The following is a 15,494-nucleotide window of genomic DNA, read 5'->3' as shown; positions in this document are numbered from 1 at the left end:
CGAGTTGGTTTAATCTTTATTCACTTTTCTTTCGAAGTCTCTAAAAATTTCAGAATTTTTCAGAGCTAGAAAAGGAAAAAAGATGAGGAGGTTCTTGAGAGGCTCTTCAAGCCGTAACCCCAAGGAGGATGAGAAGAACCAACCCAAGTACGTGGTTCCTCAAGTCACAGAAGTTCGAGCGTGCGAGTGGCCAAGTGATGAATTTTTGTGCGCCGCCGGGCTTTATGAAGACTTTTATCACTTGGTGGAGAACGCAGGTCTTACCGCGTTCGTTGAAGATAAGTGCTCACAATACCTCCTCCTCACCAATATTTTCGTTCAAAGCTTCAACTTTTATCCGAGGAAGAATCCTCCCATGGTTGAGTTCATGTTGTACGATATCCCCTAGTGCATGACACTACAGGATTTTTGCAATGCATGCAAATTACCTTATGTTGGGGATATTCATGATCCTCGTCCACAGGACTTGGAGGATTTCATAGGTACTATTGATGTTGGAGAGCAGAGAGGAGTGTCTCGCGCTAGAATTGCTAGCATACATTTTCCTGTGCTTCGGTACTTCTCATTATTTGTGGGAAAATGTTTGATTGGCCGTGGGGAGGCTGGATCACTTAGCTCTCCAAACCGTGCGGTTTTGCGCGAAGGCCTTTATAGCACTAAGACTTATAGCCTAGGTGCTATAGTAGCTCAGCGGTTGAACACAAATCGTTCCAAAGGTGTCGTCTATGGAGGTATCTATGCTACTCGTCTTGCTAGACAATTTGAGATACCTATTAGACTTCGCGATGAAGAAGAGATGCTTCTTCCTGAGAAATATCAGGATTATGACAGCATGGTTCGCCATGATTTTCTGGATAGAGATGCTAGTAGACGGATAATTTATAACCTGGTATTTAGTGAGGGTACTCGAGAGACTATTACTTTGCCTGCTCCTTCTTTGTTCAATCTTCATGCAGGCAGGTACACTATTATGCCCTCAGACATCTACGCATATTGGGGCTTGGCCCAACCACAGGTGCCCGTGCCCGAGCCGCCAGTCGAGTACGAGACGCCGGTTTATTAGTGGGAGCCAGAGGAGCTCACACAGCAGTGGCATCCGCAGTCCGCTCCGGAGTATCCCGGAGCTGGTTATTTCCTGCATTGGGAGTAGACCAAGCTAGGCCAAAAGCCTAAGCTTGGGGGAGTACGGGTTCGCACCAACTTTACATTCATGCTTATGCTTTCACTTTGTTAGTCGGTGTTTACACTTTGCCAGTGTATTATCCATGCTAGTTTATTTTCATTTTCTTGTTTTCTTGTTCTGTGTCCTTTTGAGAAAACCCAAAAAGATTTTCCTTTCTTTTTTTTCTTGTTGGGAGCTTTCCCATGTAAATAGTTTTCTTTTTCTTTGGGTCAAGGTAGAAGATATTGGTTACAATGTTTAGTAGCTCTTGCATGCACACCTGTTTAGCTTTCAAAGAGCCATATTACTTTGTCTTCTCCTTTATGTTTGCCTGCAGATTCAGCTTAGTCCAATGCACGAGCACTCTTATTATTGTTCACATAGTTCGATTGTGCAAGTGAAAGGCAATAATGATGATAGATGATGAAGTGACTCAGACTGGAAAAGCTGGTATGAACTCTATCTCTTTTGTTTTTCTAAATATGACTAGCTTGTCGTCCCAGATTTAGCTTTGTTGTGAGAGAACCATGTTTGCAATGACAACTTAGAGATCATAGTTTCTGATGCCATGCTTATTTAGCTAGGAGCTTATAATGGTTTGTCTTGAATGCCAACAAAGATTTTGAGATGACTATGATGTAGTATGATAGGATGGTATTCTCCTTTGAATGATTCAAGTGGCTTGACTTGGCGCATGTGTTGAAACAAAATCAACATAGCCTCTATGATGTTCATGTTCATGGTGATTTATATCATGTTCATGCTTGCACTCAATGTTAGTCAAACTCATTGCATCTTGATGACTGTTGCTGCTCTCTAGTTGGTCGCTTCCCAGTCTTCTGCTAGCCTTCACTTGTACTAAGCGGAATACTGCTTGTGCATCCACTTCCATAAACCCAAAAGTTTTTCCATGAGAGTCCACCATACATACCTATTTGCGGTATTTACCTGTCGTTCCAAGTAAATTTGCATGTGCCATTCTCTAAACCTTCAAGAAATAATCTGTTTTGCATGCCCGAACCGCTCATGTGGTGACAGGGGGCTATTGATATCTTCCATGTTAGGCGTGTTATCCTCGACATATGTTTATTCACTGTCATTCATGAGAAAGGGGCCGGTAATTGGAATGCCCAGTTCCACGCTTAAATAAAAAACATAACTGTAAAACAAGACTCCCCCTGAATTGATGTTAATATGGACGGTACCCGAGGATTCGGCTAGCCATGGAGTGTGATTGATTGGTGGTGGGGGAGTTAAAACTTTACTTTTCTATTTGGGAACCGCCTATAGCATGAGTAGCGTGGAAGATATTGAGAACTCTTGGTCATTGCGTTGACAATGAAAGCATGCCACCCAAAATTATTATCTGTGTTTTCAAAGCTTGAGCTCTGGCACCTCTGCAAATCAATGCTTCCCTCTGCGAAGGGCCTGTCTATTTATTTTCCTGTTGAGTCATCCTCTTCTTATATAAGCACCAATCAGAGAGCACCTCTGTCATTTTTATGCTTTGCTTTTGATTGATATTGAGTATGACTATGACTGGATCTTCGTTGCTATGAATTACAATGTTTAGTCAGCCCTTGATCTTTGAAAGTGTTGTGCATTTATGTTTTGCGGTCTCAGAAAGAGCTAGCAAGATACCACCTATTCATATTGCTTCATGCTTGTTTTGATTGAAATGTTGGGATCTGAAACTCATTATTATTTGCTCGCTAGCTGATTATGCCATTGATATTAGTTTACCGTGATACCTTTGTGTCACTTGCTTATGTGGTTAACTTGTGATCTTGCTAAATTCTGGTTATGAGTTAGACATAGTTGCAACAACAAGATCAAACAGAGTTTGTCAAAGTTTTTCTTTCTCTTTCAGTTTGTCAACTGAGTTGCTTGAGGACAAGCAAGGTTTTAAGCTAGGGGGAGTTGATACGTCTCCATCGTATCTACTTTTCCAAACTTTTTTGCCCTTGTTTTGGCCTCTAATTTGCATGATTTGAATAGAACTAACCCGGACTGACGTTGTTTTCAGCACAATTGCCATGGTGTTGTTTTTGTGCAGAAATGAAAGTTCTCGGAACGTCCTGAAAATTTACGGAGAATTTTTCTGGAAAATATGAAAAATACCTGCGCAAAGATCCACCGGGGGGATGGGCAGTGGGCCACAAGCCCTGTTGCCGCAGCCACCCCCCTGGCCGCGGCAACCAAGCTTGTGGGGCCCACGTGGCTCTGGCGCCCCAAACTTAGCTCTATAAATTAACTTTCGCCAAGAAAAAAAATCAGAAGATAAGATTTCGTCACGTTTGCGATACGGAGGCGCCGCCACATCCTGTTCTTCATCTGGAGGACAGATCTGGAGTCCGTTTTGGGCTCCGGAGAGGGGAAATCGTCGCCATCGTCATCATCAACCTTCTTCCCTCTCCAATTCCATGAAGCTCTTCATCGATCGTGAGTAATCTATTCGTAGGCTCGCTGGGCGGTGATGAGTAGGATGAGATCTATCATGTAATCGAGTTAGTTTTGATGGGGATTGATCCCTAGTATCCACTATGTTCTGAGATTGATGTTGCTACTACTTTGCCATGCTTAATGCTTGTTACTAGGGCCCGAGTGCCATGATTTCAGATCTGAAATTATTATGTTGTCACCAATATATGTGTGTTTTAGATCCGATCTTGCAAGTTGTAGTTACCTACTATGTGTTATGACCCGGCAACCCCAGAGTGACAATAACCGGAACCACTCCCGGTGATGACCATAGTTTGAGGAGTTCATGTGTTCACCAAGTGCTAATGCATTGTTCCGGTTCTTTATTAAAAGGAGAACCTTAATATCCCGTAGTATCCTTTTGGACCCCGCTGCCACGGGAGGGATGGACAATAGATGTCATGCAAGTTCTTTTCCCTAAGCACGTATGACTACACACGGAATGCATGCCTACATCACATTGACGAACGGGAGCTAGCCACATATCTCTCCGTGTTATAACTGTTGCATGATGAGTGTCATCCAAACGAATCACCGACCCATTGCCTACGAGTTTGTCCCACTGCTGCTGCTACTTGTTTTGCTCTGCTGTTGTTACTTGTTTTGCTCTGCTGCTGTTACTAGTATAGCTACTTGCTACTGTTGTTACTACTGTCGCTTGCTACTGCTGCTACTTGCTACTTGCTACTTGCTACCGCTGTCACTACTTCTGTTCCTTGCCATTGTCGTTACTCGTTACACTGCTGCTACCTGCTACAATTCTGGTTCGCTCGGCGTTGACGGGAAAAGACAATTTCCGTCAACGGGCAACTTCTGGCGCCATTGATAAGACAGTTAGGAATAGTCTGCCGTCAACAGATCGTTTCTGACACCGTTGTTATCATCCTACTATGCTGCTGTTACTTTGCTTGCAGATACTAATCTTTCAGGTGTGGTTGAATCTGACACATTCAGCTGCTAATACTCGAGAGTATTCTCTCACCTCCTGACTGGCATACCAACAAATTTGGGTCGAATACTCGACCCTCGAAAATTGCCGCGAACCCACGTGCTGGTGGGGCATTGTAAGACAATTGCTAATTGTTGAGCAACTGGGAGCAGTTCTGGCTTTGTTGTCGCGAAGGCATCAAGTCAGGGACTCGTCAACAACATTCTTCTAGTGTCGTTGCCGTGGAGTGCTAGCAAGGGGTCGGCCGGTGGCGCCGGTTGCGGAGGGTCGGCCGGTGAGGAGAGGGGTCGGGGCCGGCCGGTTGTGGACGGCAGGGGCCCGAGCAGGAGGTGCTCTCGCGACGGGGATCCATGGCGAGCCGGTGCGAGGTGGGGCGCCGGGGAGGCTCGGCCGGCGGGGGTGTGGGGCGCCGGCGAGGTAGATCAGGAGGAAAGGGAGAGCCGGCGAGTGGAGGGAAGGAGGCTTGGCCAGGGAGGGTGGTTCCTCGTGAGGGGGGAGTGGATTTGGGAGGCGAGGGAGATGGGGGCGAGTGGGAGGGAGAGGGGCTCGTGGGGAGTGGGGCAACGGGGGGGGGGGGGGGGGGGGGGGTTCTGGCGCTGGATCTGGGATGGTGGGGTGGGAGCGCTAGCGCCAGGGGGCGCGTGGGGTATGCATGGGTGTTGGGTTCTGCCGCCACGGGGTTGTGCCGGCGGGCAGGGGACTGGGGAGGGCGCGGCTTAGGGTTTTCCCCGGTGGGGGCTTTATACCCCACCCGGTTGGGCCGGATTGCAATTGGGTTGGCAGGCCGAAATTGGGGCGAGGGGTTTTCTTGTTTTTTTTGTTTTTTTAGTATTTGTTTTATTTATTTTAATCTTTATATATATATATATATATATATATATATATATATATTATTCATTTATTATTATTTTTAAATATTTTCTTTCATTCATTTTTTTATAGCTTCCCTTTTAAATATATATGGCTTTAACAATTACTAAAAATGCCTAGTTTGTTTTAATAAATCATATAGGGGATTTTCATATCTCTCCTTGCATTTTTATTTTAACATTATAAAAAAGTTCTCGTTCGACTTATTTTTAAGTTTCGAATTTTGACTCGGTTTGAACTAATGCGAGGTCAACGATAGAATCACGGTGACGTGGTATCATTAGTGTGTGATCACTGTAGCTTAATTACAATCATCATTGTAGCAAAAGTTGAGGATGTCCCATTCATGATGGAAGTAAAAGCCTACTCTTGCTTGATCGCTATTAATGATGATGATCTCATTTACAAGGTGTTACTTTGCTACCTAGTTTTTGAGAGGTTCTAACTTGTCCTTTGACGTTCCAGGAACTCCCGTTTATATAATAGGTTGAGTTCCCAGGTTACAGAAGAATCTGTGTCATACTCATAACCCGTACCCTAATCTAACTCCTATTATTCGTCGTGTTATCCAAGTTAGGAAAACACTTCTTGAGTCTTCTCTGAGTCAGCCCACCATCTTTGTTCGAGAGTCGCCATCATGGGTCGGGTCTCGTTTGGGGCTTCGGTCGTTTCTATCAGAGATCCTCTGTGAGCCGGCGGCTGTGTGACTCTTTGAGCCTTTTTTAGTGTGACCAAGCTCATGGCCGAGTCTCACAACGTCGGCTCTCACCAATGGGGAATATCCCCAACACTGGGTCAATACAGTATATTATGGACTTCATGTCACTACTTATTGCAATACTCTATTTTACTTGATACTTTAAGATTTATATTAAGGTGGGAATATTAGCTACAGATGCAGTCGAATGGCGGTCTACGATGCTCATGCTTATTATGCCATGGATAATCATACTCATAATATTGTAATTTAATTATTTCCCAAGTGTAATTTGTTCACCACACTATCGCTACCTTTTTGGACAGAAACCAATAGTGAACCTACAGATCTCAGTCCATTATTCCTATAATTTATCATTCACTATTTATGTTTATACTCTCTTGTTGCAATTGAATCTTCCTTATATTTGTGCTTTTATTTCCTTTGTAACTAGCAAGCCTAGTGAGATTGATAACCACACTAGTTTAGTCGGGGACACAAGGATGATTTGTTTTGCGTGTGTATGTACCCAACTGTCATTGGAATCTCGTAGCTCTCATGGATTCTTACAACTTGAGGTCATTTCAGGGAAGCTTCTCCTTGCTGCAAACCCTTGCACTTGGGGGTCCGACATATTTCTAGTTGAGAGGAAGTAAGGATTTTTCTAGCACCATTGCCGAAGAGCTCAAGATAACTAGTGAAGATAAAAGGTCCTACACACCTCTACTTTACTACCTTGTTATTAATAACTTCCTTAGTTATTTTTGTTGCTTGTTAGTTTGGTTTTTTTATTTCTAAAAACATTAAACACACCAAAATACTTAAATTTAGCAAGTAGTTACTTTTGTTTCCGCTCGTTATTATGGCTAGTTCTTCATTCTCTATTGCTCGTGAGTTGGAAGTACCCCACTTTAAACAAAGAGGTGGGAAGACTTTAAAGGACGCTTGGTGTAGGATTTGTAATGATAATAATGATTCCAACTATAAAAAAAACACTATAGTTCTTGTTAGAAACTTTTGCATTGGTGTAACCACATGGAATAGGTACTTATTAGATGTTATGCTTGGAGCTGATTTCTTGAGTAGCAATGTTCTTGATGTTTTTAATGTTATAAAAAGTGTGGTGCGATCTCCATCTATAAATACCGAAGAATCTGAAATTAGTTTATAACACCTCATGAGGAGATTGGATATAATTAAAAGCAATATGACAAGTAATAAGAAGTTAGAGGAGATTAATAAAAAGTTGCATCGTCTACGAGTGCACCTCCATCATCTACAACATAGCGTATTTTGCGCCCTCAGATTTGCGTGGCTTGCTCATACACGATGACTACACCATCAACCACGACTACATTGACTACATCTACTACAAGATCGGCTACATCGACATCGACATTAATGCCTACGTCTACAACAATGCGGGTCAACAACATCCGCATCGTCTCTAGCGTCCACGCCATCACTCTCACCGTGACCACGGGAGGGAACTGAAGAGAGACATGGAAGACACAAAAAGGGGACGCAATCATCACCATAGGTGCCACCCATCAAAGATGCATTTGATGATGGTGCAACGGAGAAGACGACATAAGCGCAAGACTTCAAATTCAGTGACAATCGTCCGCTTCACTTTCGCTACGACTGAGGGAGAATGTTAGAACTATAAATGTGATTGGGATATAGATAATGAGAGATAGATATATGATTGGTTTAAACCAATAATGATTTGCCTTGTACTCCAAACCTCTCCGGTGTACTCCTATATATACTCTATATGAGGGTCAAATAAATAACAGCAAGAAATACATAATAAGGAATTATAGCTTCAACATGTATCAGAGTGCGTAATGCATGATACTCCCTCCGATCCTAAATATAAGTCTGTAAAGAAATTTCACGACAGGCTACATACAAAGCAAAATAAATGAATCTAGACTATAAAATATGCTATATACATCCGTATATAGTTCGTGGTAAAATCTCTAAAAAGACTTATATTTAGAAACGGAGGGAGTATCCTCTATTCTTAAATAGCTACAGCCCACTGGCTAATTTTCCTCTTCATGCAACGATGTCACATCATCAAGTTATGCATGAAGTCATAAGTTATTTTTTTATCTCTTCATACAAAACATACCACCTTATGCATTTTTTTCAGGAAATTAAGTCATGTAAAAAAGATTTATATTTGTTTTTGCTTTTATTATAATCTTCTACTCCCTCCGTTCCTTAATATAAGACCTTTTAAAGATTTCACTATAGACTAGATACGGAGCAAAATGAGTGAATTTACATCCTAAAATATGACTACATACATCCGTATGTAGTTCATAGTGAAATCTCTAAAAGGTCTTATATTTAGGAATGGAGGGAGTACCACTTATTCATACATTTTTAACAAGGATCCTGCCGCAATGCGTGGGGCATCGTGTAGTTACTTTAGTTACTGAATTCACATTGCATAATGTCACACACTAGTACCATATTACCACTTAATGTATTTACTGTAGAATCTCGATAATAAAAACTGTAATTATTTTGTAGAATTTTCTCTCTTATCCATTATTGCAACACCACATCATTTGTAGAAATAAGATCTGTCTGCTGGAACACATCCAGACCCAGGTTTGCTTTATAGATAACGACGACAGCCAGCTAACAAAGCTGCCCCCATCAGCTGACAACGGGCATCGCCGAGCGTGGCAAAACGATATTGGTGGCGGTCTTCGGAACCGGGACGGCAGCTTCTGTGGCCTCTTCGAAGCACACAGGGGGCATCAAACAGCATGCGTATATGGCAATAATACTATGTGATGGCATGGAGAACTTTCACATCAAGTGATGGCATGTCAAATCAGACAAATGTCCCATTCTCCGTGGGCCTTAACTAACGACCAGCTCAGAGCGTAATGATACGATAGGGTGAGACGAGATACTCTGGTCTTACCAAATGATCTGGGCGTCCCCACTTACCAGCTACAGCTAAACACATCATAAAAATATAACGAAAGAAAAAAAGGAAAGAACGAACTCTACCAATTTCCCTACAAGAAAGGACACCTACCAATTAACCATGCTGAAATTTTCCGTTTCTACGAGTCTATGTCTTCTACGCGAGCTATCACATCGAGCTCGCAGAATCCGCCCAGGGAAAAATGCCTTGGCCAGGCCCAAGCACGCGCACCGGGTCGTAGCGGGCCTTGCGGGCCTGGAAGCGGTCCCAGCTGGGCCCGAAATGGTTGCGCCAATGCGCCTGCGTGGGCTGCCGGGCAAGGTACTGCTTGGCGCCGATGCCGCCGCCGCCGCCGCCGACCCGGCACGCCTCGTCGGCCACCAGGCGGTGCTGCTCCAGCATCTCCTCGACGCAGCCGCGGCCGCACCGCGACGGGTCGGCCGACCGGAGCACGCTGAAGATGTACATCACGCCGTCCGGCGCCGACGGGATGACCGCCGACGTGTTCCTGTCCCACCTGACCAAAAAAAAAAAAAAACAAGGTTAATGACACCCACAAGCAGCACTTCACACAATGATCGGCTCAGTGCATTCGGTCGTTCATCCGTGTTTGATTTGGTTAAATGGATGGAAATGGAACGTGAAAAAACTTCCCAGAGTGGCAAGTAAAGTGCACTGGCATAGTGCAGCCCCGTGCTGATACTGGGGCATTGCAGATTTGCTGTCGAGGAGAGGCGAGACATCTCTTCATCACCCGGATCATGTCAGGTTCAGAGGATTTTGGGTTCGGAGAACCTACTCGTAATTGATTGCCTGCCAAACTGACAGGGCGCGGTTGCGCTCGTGGATCTGCAAATCTGGGGTTCTGGGCCTCGCGAGCAGAGTTGTGGCGTTTCAAGTGACCACATGACACATGCGAACAAAAGTTAAATCACTCACTCGTGCCTGTGTGACTGTACAGAACTGTACGCCAAAGTAACTGTACTACAGGGCCATCGCTGTACGCCTGTACAGTAGTATATGAGACAGGCAGGAGCGTCAAGGCGGGGAGAAGAAAGGGTTGGACCGGGACCGGGACCGGGAAGGGGAAGGGGGACAGGCAACAGACCGTAGCCGCCATAGGTGTGCACTGTTGCTGGAAGCAACTTGCGAGATGCTAGAGCACTTGAAGACAGTATCATTTCACAGTGCGGCTAGCTAGGTAGTCTGCTACAGCCGCAAGGGATAGGAGTGCCATGCATGCAAACCTATCAAAAAATGTCCTCAACTGCACGTATTGATTTGCCTCGGATTAAAGTAATAATACTACAGTCTGTGATGGTTTCCATACTGTTAAGGGCCCTTCTTGGGCGAACGGACGTTTGGTGGCCGAGCACGCTGCAGTTCGAAAATTTTGAAAAATTCAAATTTCAATTTTTTTCTGTTTTGAAAAAAATCTGAAAAACTTATGCAAGTAAAGAAGAATGTTACGTGTATGTGTGTAAATTTTTAAGATAAAATACCTTGAAAATACGATCTGTAAAAAAGAAAAATTCATGACATGAAACAATGAATAATATCATGTGTAAAAAGCCTCAGATTTATCTTGTTTGTACATGCCTTATTTTAATGTATTTTTTCTAAAAATTTACCCACATGTGTGCTATGCCCTCACCTATCTCTGTATTTTTCTAGAATATTTTAAAATATAAAAAATATGAATTTTGCATTTGAACGCCTTTACGAAGCTCGGCCTTCAAAAGCAATTTCCGCCTTCTTGGTTACTATTACCAGGCCAGTCCCAGCGTAATCTTTCTGCAAGAGGTGGGTGACAGTAGCACGCGAAGCAGAGCTGGTGAACGGTGAACTTCTGTAGGCTTGCAAGTTGCACCCTCGGAGGAGGAAAAGGGCAGCCTAGCTCACTAGTTTCACTGTAATACTCCTATTTGACAATTGACTGGCAAATGCAGCGAGGGAAAGTGCATGATCCGGTGCCGGAGGCGACCGCTACGGGGCTTGCGTCTCTCGGCTGCTGTAGCGAGATGTCATGGCTCTGTCAGTTGTCACGATTAGGCCAAGCATGCCGTCCGTTTGGTTGGCAAGGCGTTTCTGGAGAGGATAACCACGATCGCCGAGTAGGAGAAAAAAAAAGACCGACCAAAAGCCACAAACATAACAGCACTTTGACACTAATTATGTGCGTAGAAAGGCGATCGCGCCACATCATCGAATGATTTTCTGCACCGGAAAAATCTCGCAAATATTGCGAAAGGGATGGCTTTAGGCTTTATTATCTTTGAGGTGAGTTTATTAGTAAAGCCTTTGGCTACTAGCTACCCGGCGGCAGCTTTACTGATGGCTAAGATGTCGTGGGCTAACACTAATTTGGAACAGGAAATGGAGATGATATCTATACTTTTGGCAGAGGAGGATAGATAGATGTGCTTACTTGTCAGTGAGGAGGGGGTAGACAAGGATGGCCCCCTGGAAGTCTCCTGCCAAGACGGTGTCCATGAGCAGGTCTTTGAGCTGTCTGATACCATGCCTTGGCACGAACATGTTGAGCCAGGGGTGAGGCACGTCCCAGAGCCCCAGGCTCCTCAGGCTCTCCTCCTCCATCCTCACCCTGTTTAGGAAATCAAAGTAGGACACCCCCACGCTGTATATGTGAGGCCTCATGTGGCTCATCTTCCCTGAGACCAGCTCCACAACCTGCACAGTTTTTTTAAGACCACAAGAAGACTAGCTGGTCACTATTCAGCGGTCCTTTTCTGTTGCTGTTGAAGACGTTATCTTGTGTTTAATTGGAAATTCGGTGTGAAATCAGGAGACTGACATGATCTACACTGAAGCCGAAGTCATGCACTGCAAACTCTATGCAGTAGTAGACCTTCTTCTTTCCCTCGGAGCCGAAGTCTGGGCTGAAATCGATGCGAGCGGGGAAGGCGATGGACGAGCTGTGGATGGAGTGCTCATTCAGAACCATGAATCCCTCCACGTAGTCCACCTGCTCCGGCATTGAGATCAGGAGCTCTTGGTCCTTGGTGAATGTCTCGAAGCTGTCGTAGAAGGCCCTCACCCATCTCACCTGATCGTCATCAGGAATTCAGGATGGTAAGAAGTAAGAACAATGGAAGTAAAAAAAGAGGGCATGAGGCGATTGGTACGAGCCATGCATTTACCTTTGGAGGAGCTTCTTGGAGGAGAATTCTTGCCCTGGTGATGATGCCAAACTGGCCAAGCCCGCCAAGAACTGCGAAGAAAAGGTCCGGGGTCTTGGTGCGTGAGCATGTCACGATCTCCCCACTCCCTGCAGCCAAGAGCATGGGAAAAGGGGTAAATTACTGCAGAAATTTACAGGTTCAGTGCTCTCTTTCTTTTTCTTACAGATCAAACAGAGAAAGGGTTTATGAGAAGAAGAAATTGACAGTAGGCTGCATGTGCGCGGTGGGCGTGGAGTACTGCATACCTGTGACGACTTGGAGTTGCAGGACGTTGCTGATCTGCGGGCCATGCTTGAACGCCTGGCCGCTGATGCCGGCATTGGACAGCGTCCCGCCCACGGTGAGGTACAGGTAGTCCGTCCAGGACAGCGGCGCCAGGCCGGCCTTCAGGCACTCCTCCAGCACCTCCACCCACAGAGCGCCGGCGCCCACGTCCGCGTACGCGTGCGCGGTGGCCTCGCCGCTCGCCCGCGCCGCCACCACCACCACGGTGCGTGGCAGGGAACGCGTCTCCACCACAATGCCGTCGCGCGCCTGGGCCTGGCCCTGGAGCGAGTGCCCGACGCCGCGCGCGGCCACGGTCGCCCTCGGGTGCGGCGGCGCCGTCGACAGGGCGGTCAGGAGGAGCGCGATGTCGGCGGTGGACTCCGGCCGAAGGACCGCGAAGGGCGCGTCGGAGACGATGGCGCCGAAGTCGCGCGCCGAGGACGGGGTTGGCTCGAGGAGCGCCACCGGTCCGAACACGTCGGTGGGGCTCTGGATGAAGGTCGCCGCGGAGCAGAGGAGCAGGGCTAGGACGGCGGCGTACATGTACAGCGCCTTGAGGTCCATGGTTCTCGGCCAGTCAGCTCCGTGTATCGAGCGTCTAGCCGTCTAGCCCGCGCTTGGACAGGACCAAATGGCGCTCCTCGCTGGACGAGGCCGATGGAAGTGGGAGGCAGTTGAATGTGTTGTCGTCGTGCACCCTCGCTCGCGCTAGCTGTTTGGTGATTGCTGCCTCGGTCGGGGGCGTCTCTGTCTGGATGGATCCTTGGGTTCCCACAAGAACTGTGGATCGATGGAATGGAAAAGGGACGGGAGGGAGGAGGAGCGAGGCGAGACCGCGAGACAGCTCGCGGATATATACAAGCGGAGGGAGAGGAGAGGAGAGGAGAGGAGAGCAGCCGGTCTCTGTCGTCGGTCGTAAGCGGTGCCGTGACGCGGTCGGGCCGCCAGAGAATCTAATGGAAACCCCAAGCTGGGGTACGGCGGATCCACGAGGGCCCGGCCCTGCCTCCCTCCCTCCGTTCCACTCATCGATCGCATTTCTCCCAAGAGGATTGCTAGCTACTACTACTAAACCTTGGGCAAGGAAGCAACTTACTCCACTTAAAAAAGAGCACTCAGCTCGTATTGCTACTGGATTGCAGAAGCGTACGATGTGGTTTGTTCGGTCCATGTCTTTGAAAACAGACCCTGTACATATTTTATAAAACTACAGAAACCCATGTACTTTTTCTATTAAAAGGATCTGTAGAGTATCTATATGTATGCAGCACGGCACGTAGCTGTCAGTCGTCTTCTGGACGATGGCTACGAGAGCACCGATCCACCTCGGTGGTCACTGTGGCTGACGCTTAGACGGCATTACTACTTGCCAGCGACCGTTTTGACCGGCACTGTGGAATGAATGACCCGTCTTGGCTTCGCTCTCTGGCGAGCGACGCCGTGCGGGCAGAAACTTCAACGAGCAAGAGAGCGGGCGACCGTGCGTGTCAGCAGCGGCGCTTCTCCACTGCGGCCTGCCTGGCGCCGGCGCGCACCCCGTGCGTCCGTGGCGTACTTGTGCTCCACACTGCTGGCAGCGACACCCACCTAGTACACCTTACGTGCATGCACTCGCCGCCGGCGTCTGAGGCGAAGTACCAACCCACGCGTCCGATACGGAACGTCACTTGCGTCGCCTGCCGTGAGCATCTCCCAACGCATGCGCTAAATAAGACGCGCGTTGAATAAAACGGGCAAACGGCTCTATAATGAGAACGGACGTTTGGAGCTCGGCCTGCATGAAGACTAGAATTATTTGAACAATTTAAAATTTAATCTTTTGGGTTTTAAAAAAGTCTAAAAATATATACAAGTAAAGAAGGATGTTGTGTATATGTATGTAAAATTTTAGAATGAAATAATTTAAAATACAATCTGATAAATTCATGGTCTGGAACGATACATTGTGTAATGTGTTCAAAAGCCTTAGATTCATCTTTTTTATAGCCCTCATTTCAATGTATTTTTTTCTGAAAATTTACACTTACACACATGTGTGTTACTCCTCGTTTATTTCTGTATTTTTTTAGAATATTTTGAAATATGAAAACATGAATTTTCATGAAATTTGTTTTTCAAATTTAAAAGCCTTTATGGAGGCCAAGCTCCAAACGCAATTTCTGCTATATAAAGCACAATCGTGTTATAATTCCTCAAGCGATAAACAAGCGCATAAAATGTACAACATGCTACGGAAAACTGCATCACGCATTTGATATTTTGTGCGTTAGGTTCAGCGCGTTGGGCAACGAACAATTACGTGTGAAAAATTTGCAGCGGCTTAAACGGCAATCATCCTTTCTCACGCGCTAAATTGCTATTTTGATGTTATAAACAAATTTACGCGAGCGCGTTGGTTGGAGATGCTCTAAGAGCACCTGGGCGCCTCGGCCTCAAACGCCCGGATAGACGGGGAACGTATCTAGTGCATTGGAGCATGCATTGGAGCAATTGATGCTATCGGTGCACCGGTCCACAGTTGCATATTTAAAAATGTTTGTATAAATTCAAAAAATATAGTACATTCACACAATACTAATGTATTTTGTCACAAAAGTTCAAATCAAAATTCAAAATATTGCTCGAGATATAAATATGATAAATTTGTCATTAATGCGTTAATGGGCCAAAACTGAAACCCTGCTATGTATTATCCAGTGTTAAATTTATATTTTCTATCTCGAGCAATGTTTCAAAGTTATTTAATTTTTTGTGACAAGATACATTGATGTTATGTGAATGCAACGGGGGACCGATACACTCGTAGCACCAATTGTCGCGGTGCACTAGATACGTTCTCCGGATGCACGACCCGATTAAAAACCAGATTAGCTCATACCGACTCTAAACATTCAGGCTGACCGACATCT

General features: G+C 45.8%; 1 protein-coding gene across 1 annotated transcript; it reads right to left on the bottom strand.

Moving 5' to 3' along the window:
• Nucleotides 1-8,955: 8,955 nt before the first annotated feature.
• Nucleotides 8,956-13,418, bottom strand: LOC123427277 (cytokinin dehydrogenase 8-like). Its single transcript, XM_045111284.1, has 5 exons — nucleotides 12,564-13,418; nucleotides 12,277-12,404; nucleotides 11,931-12,182; nucleotides 11,544-11,806; nucleotides 8,956-9,632 (listed from the first exon to the last, which is right to left on the bottom strand). Exons 1-5 carry the CDS (start codon nucleotides 13,147-13,149, stop codon nucleotides 9,284-9,286), a joined length of 1,578 nt encoding a protein of 525 aa, XP_044967219.1. The 5' UTR covers nucleotides 13,150-13,418; the 3' UTR covers nucleotides 8,956-9,283.
• Between the last annotated feature and the right edge of the window lie 2,076 nt (nucleotides 13,419-15,494).

Source organism: Hordeum vulgare, chromosome 2H (assembly GCF_904849725.1).
Source record: "Hordeum vulgare subsp. vulgare chromosome 2H, MorexV3_pseudomolecules_assembly, whole genome shotgun sequence".
Classification (NCBI taxonomy): Eukaryota; Viridiplantae; Streptophyta; class Magnoliopsida; order Poales; family Poaceae; genus Hordeum; species Hordeum vulgare.
Note: the sequence above shows the minus strand (reverse complement) of the source record. Positions and strands in the feature narration are given on the sequence as shown.

Coding starts and splice junctions, on each gene's coding strand:
- LOC123427277 (XM_045111284.1), bottom strand. CDS start 13,149: ATGGACCTCAAGGCGCTGTACATGTACGCCGCCGTCCTAGCCCTGCTC. Junction 12,183..12,276: donor TCCAAGAAGCTCCTCCAAAG/GTAAATGCATGG, acceptor GATGACGATCAG/GTGAGATGGGTGAGGGCCTT. Junction 9,633..11,543: donor TACCCCCTCCTCACTGACAA/GTAAGCACATCT, acceptor TTTTTTGGTCAG/GTGGGACAGGAACACGTCGG.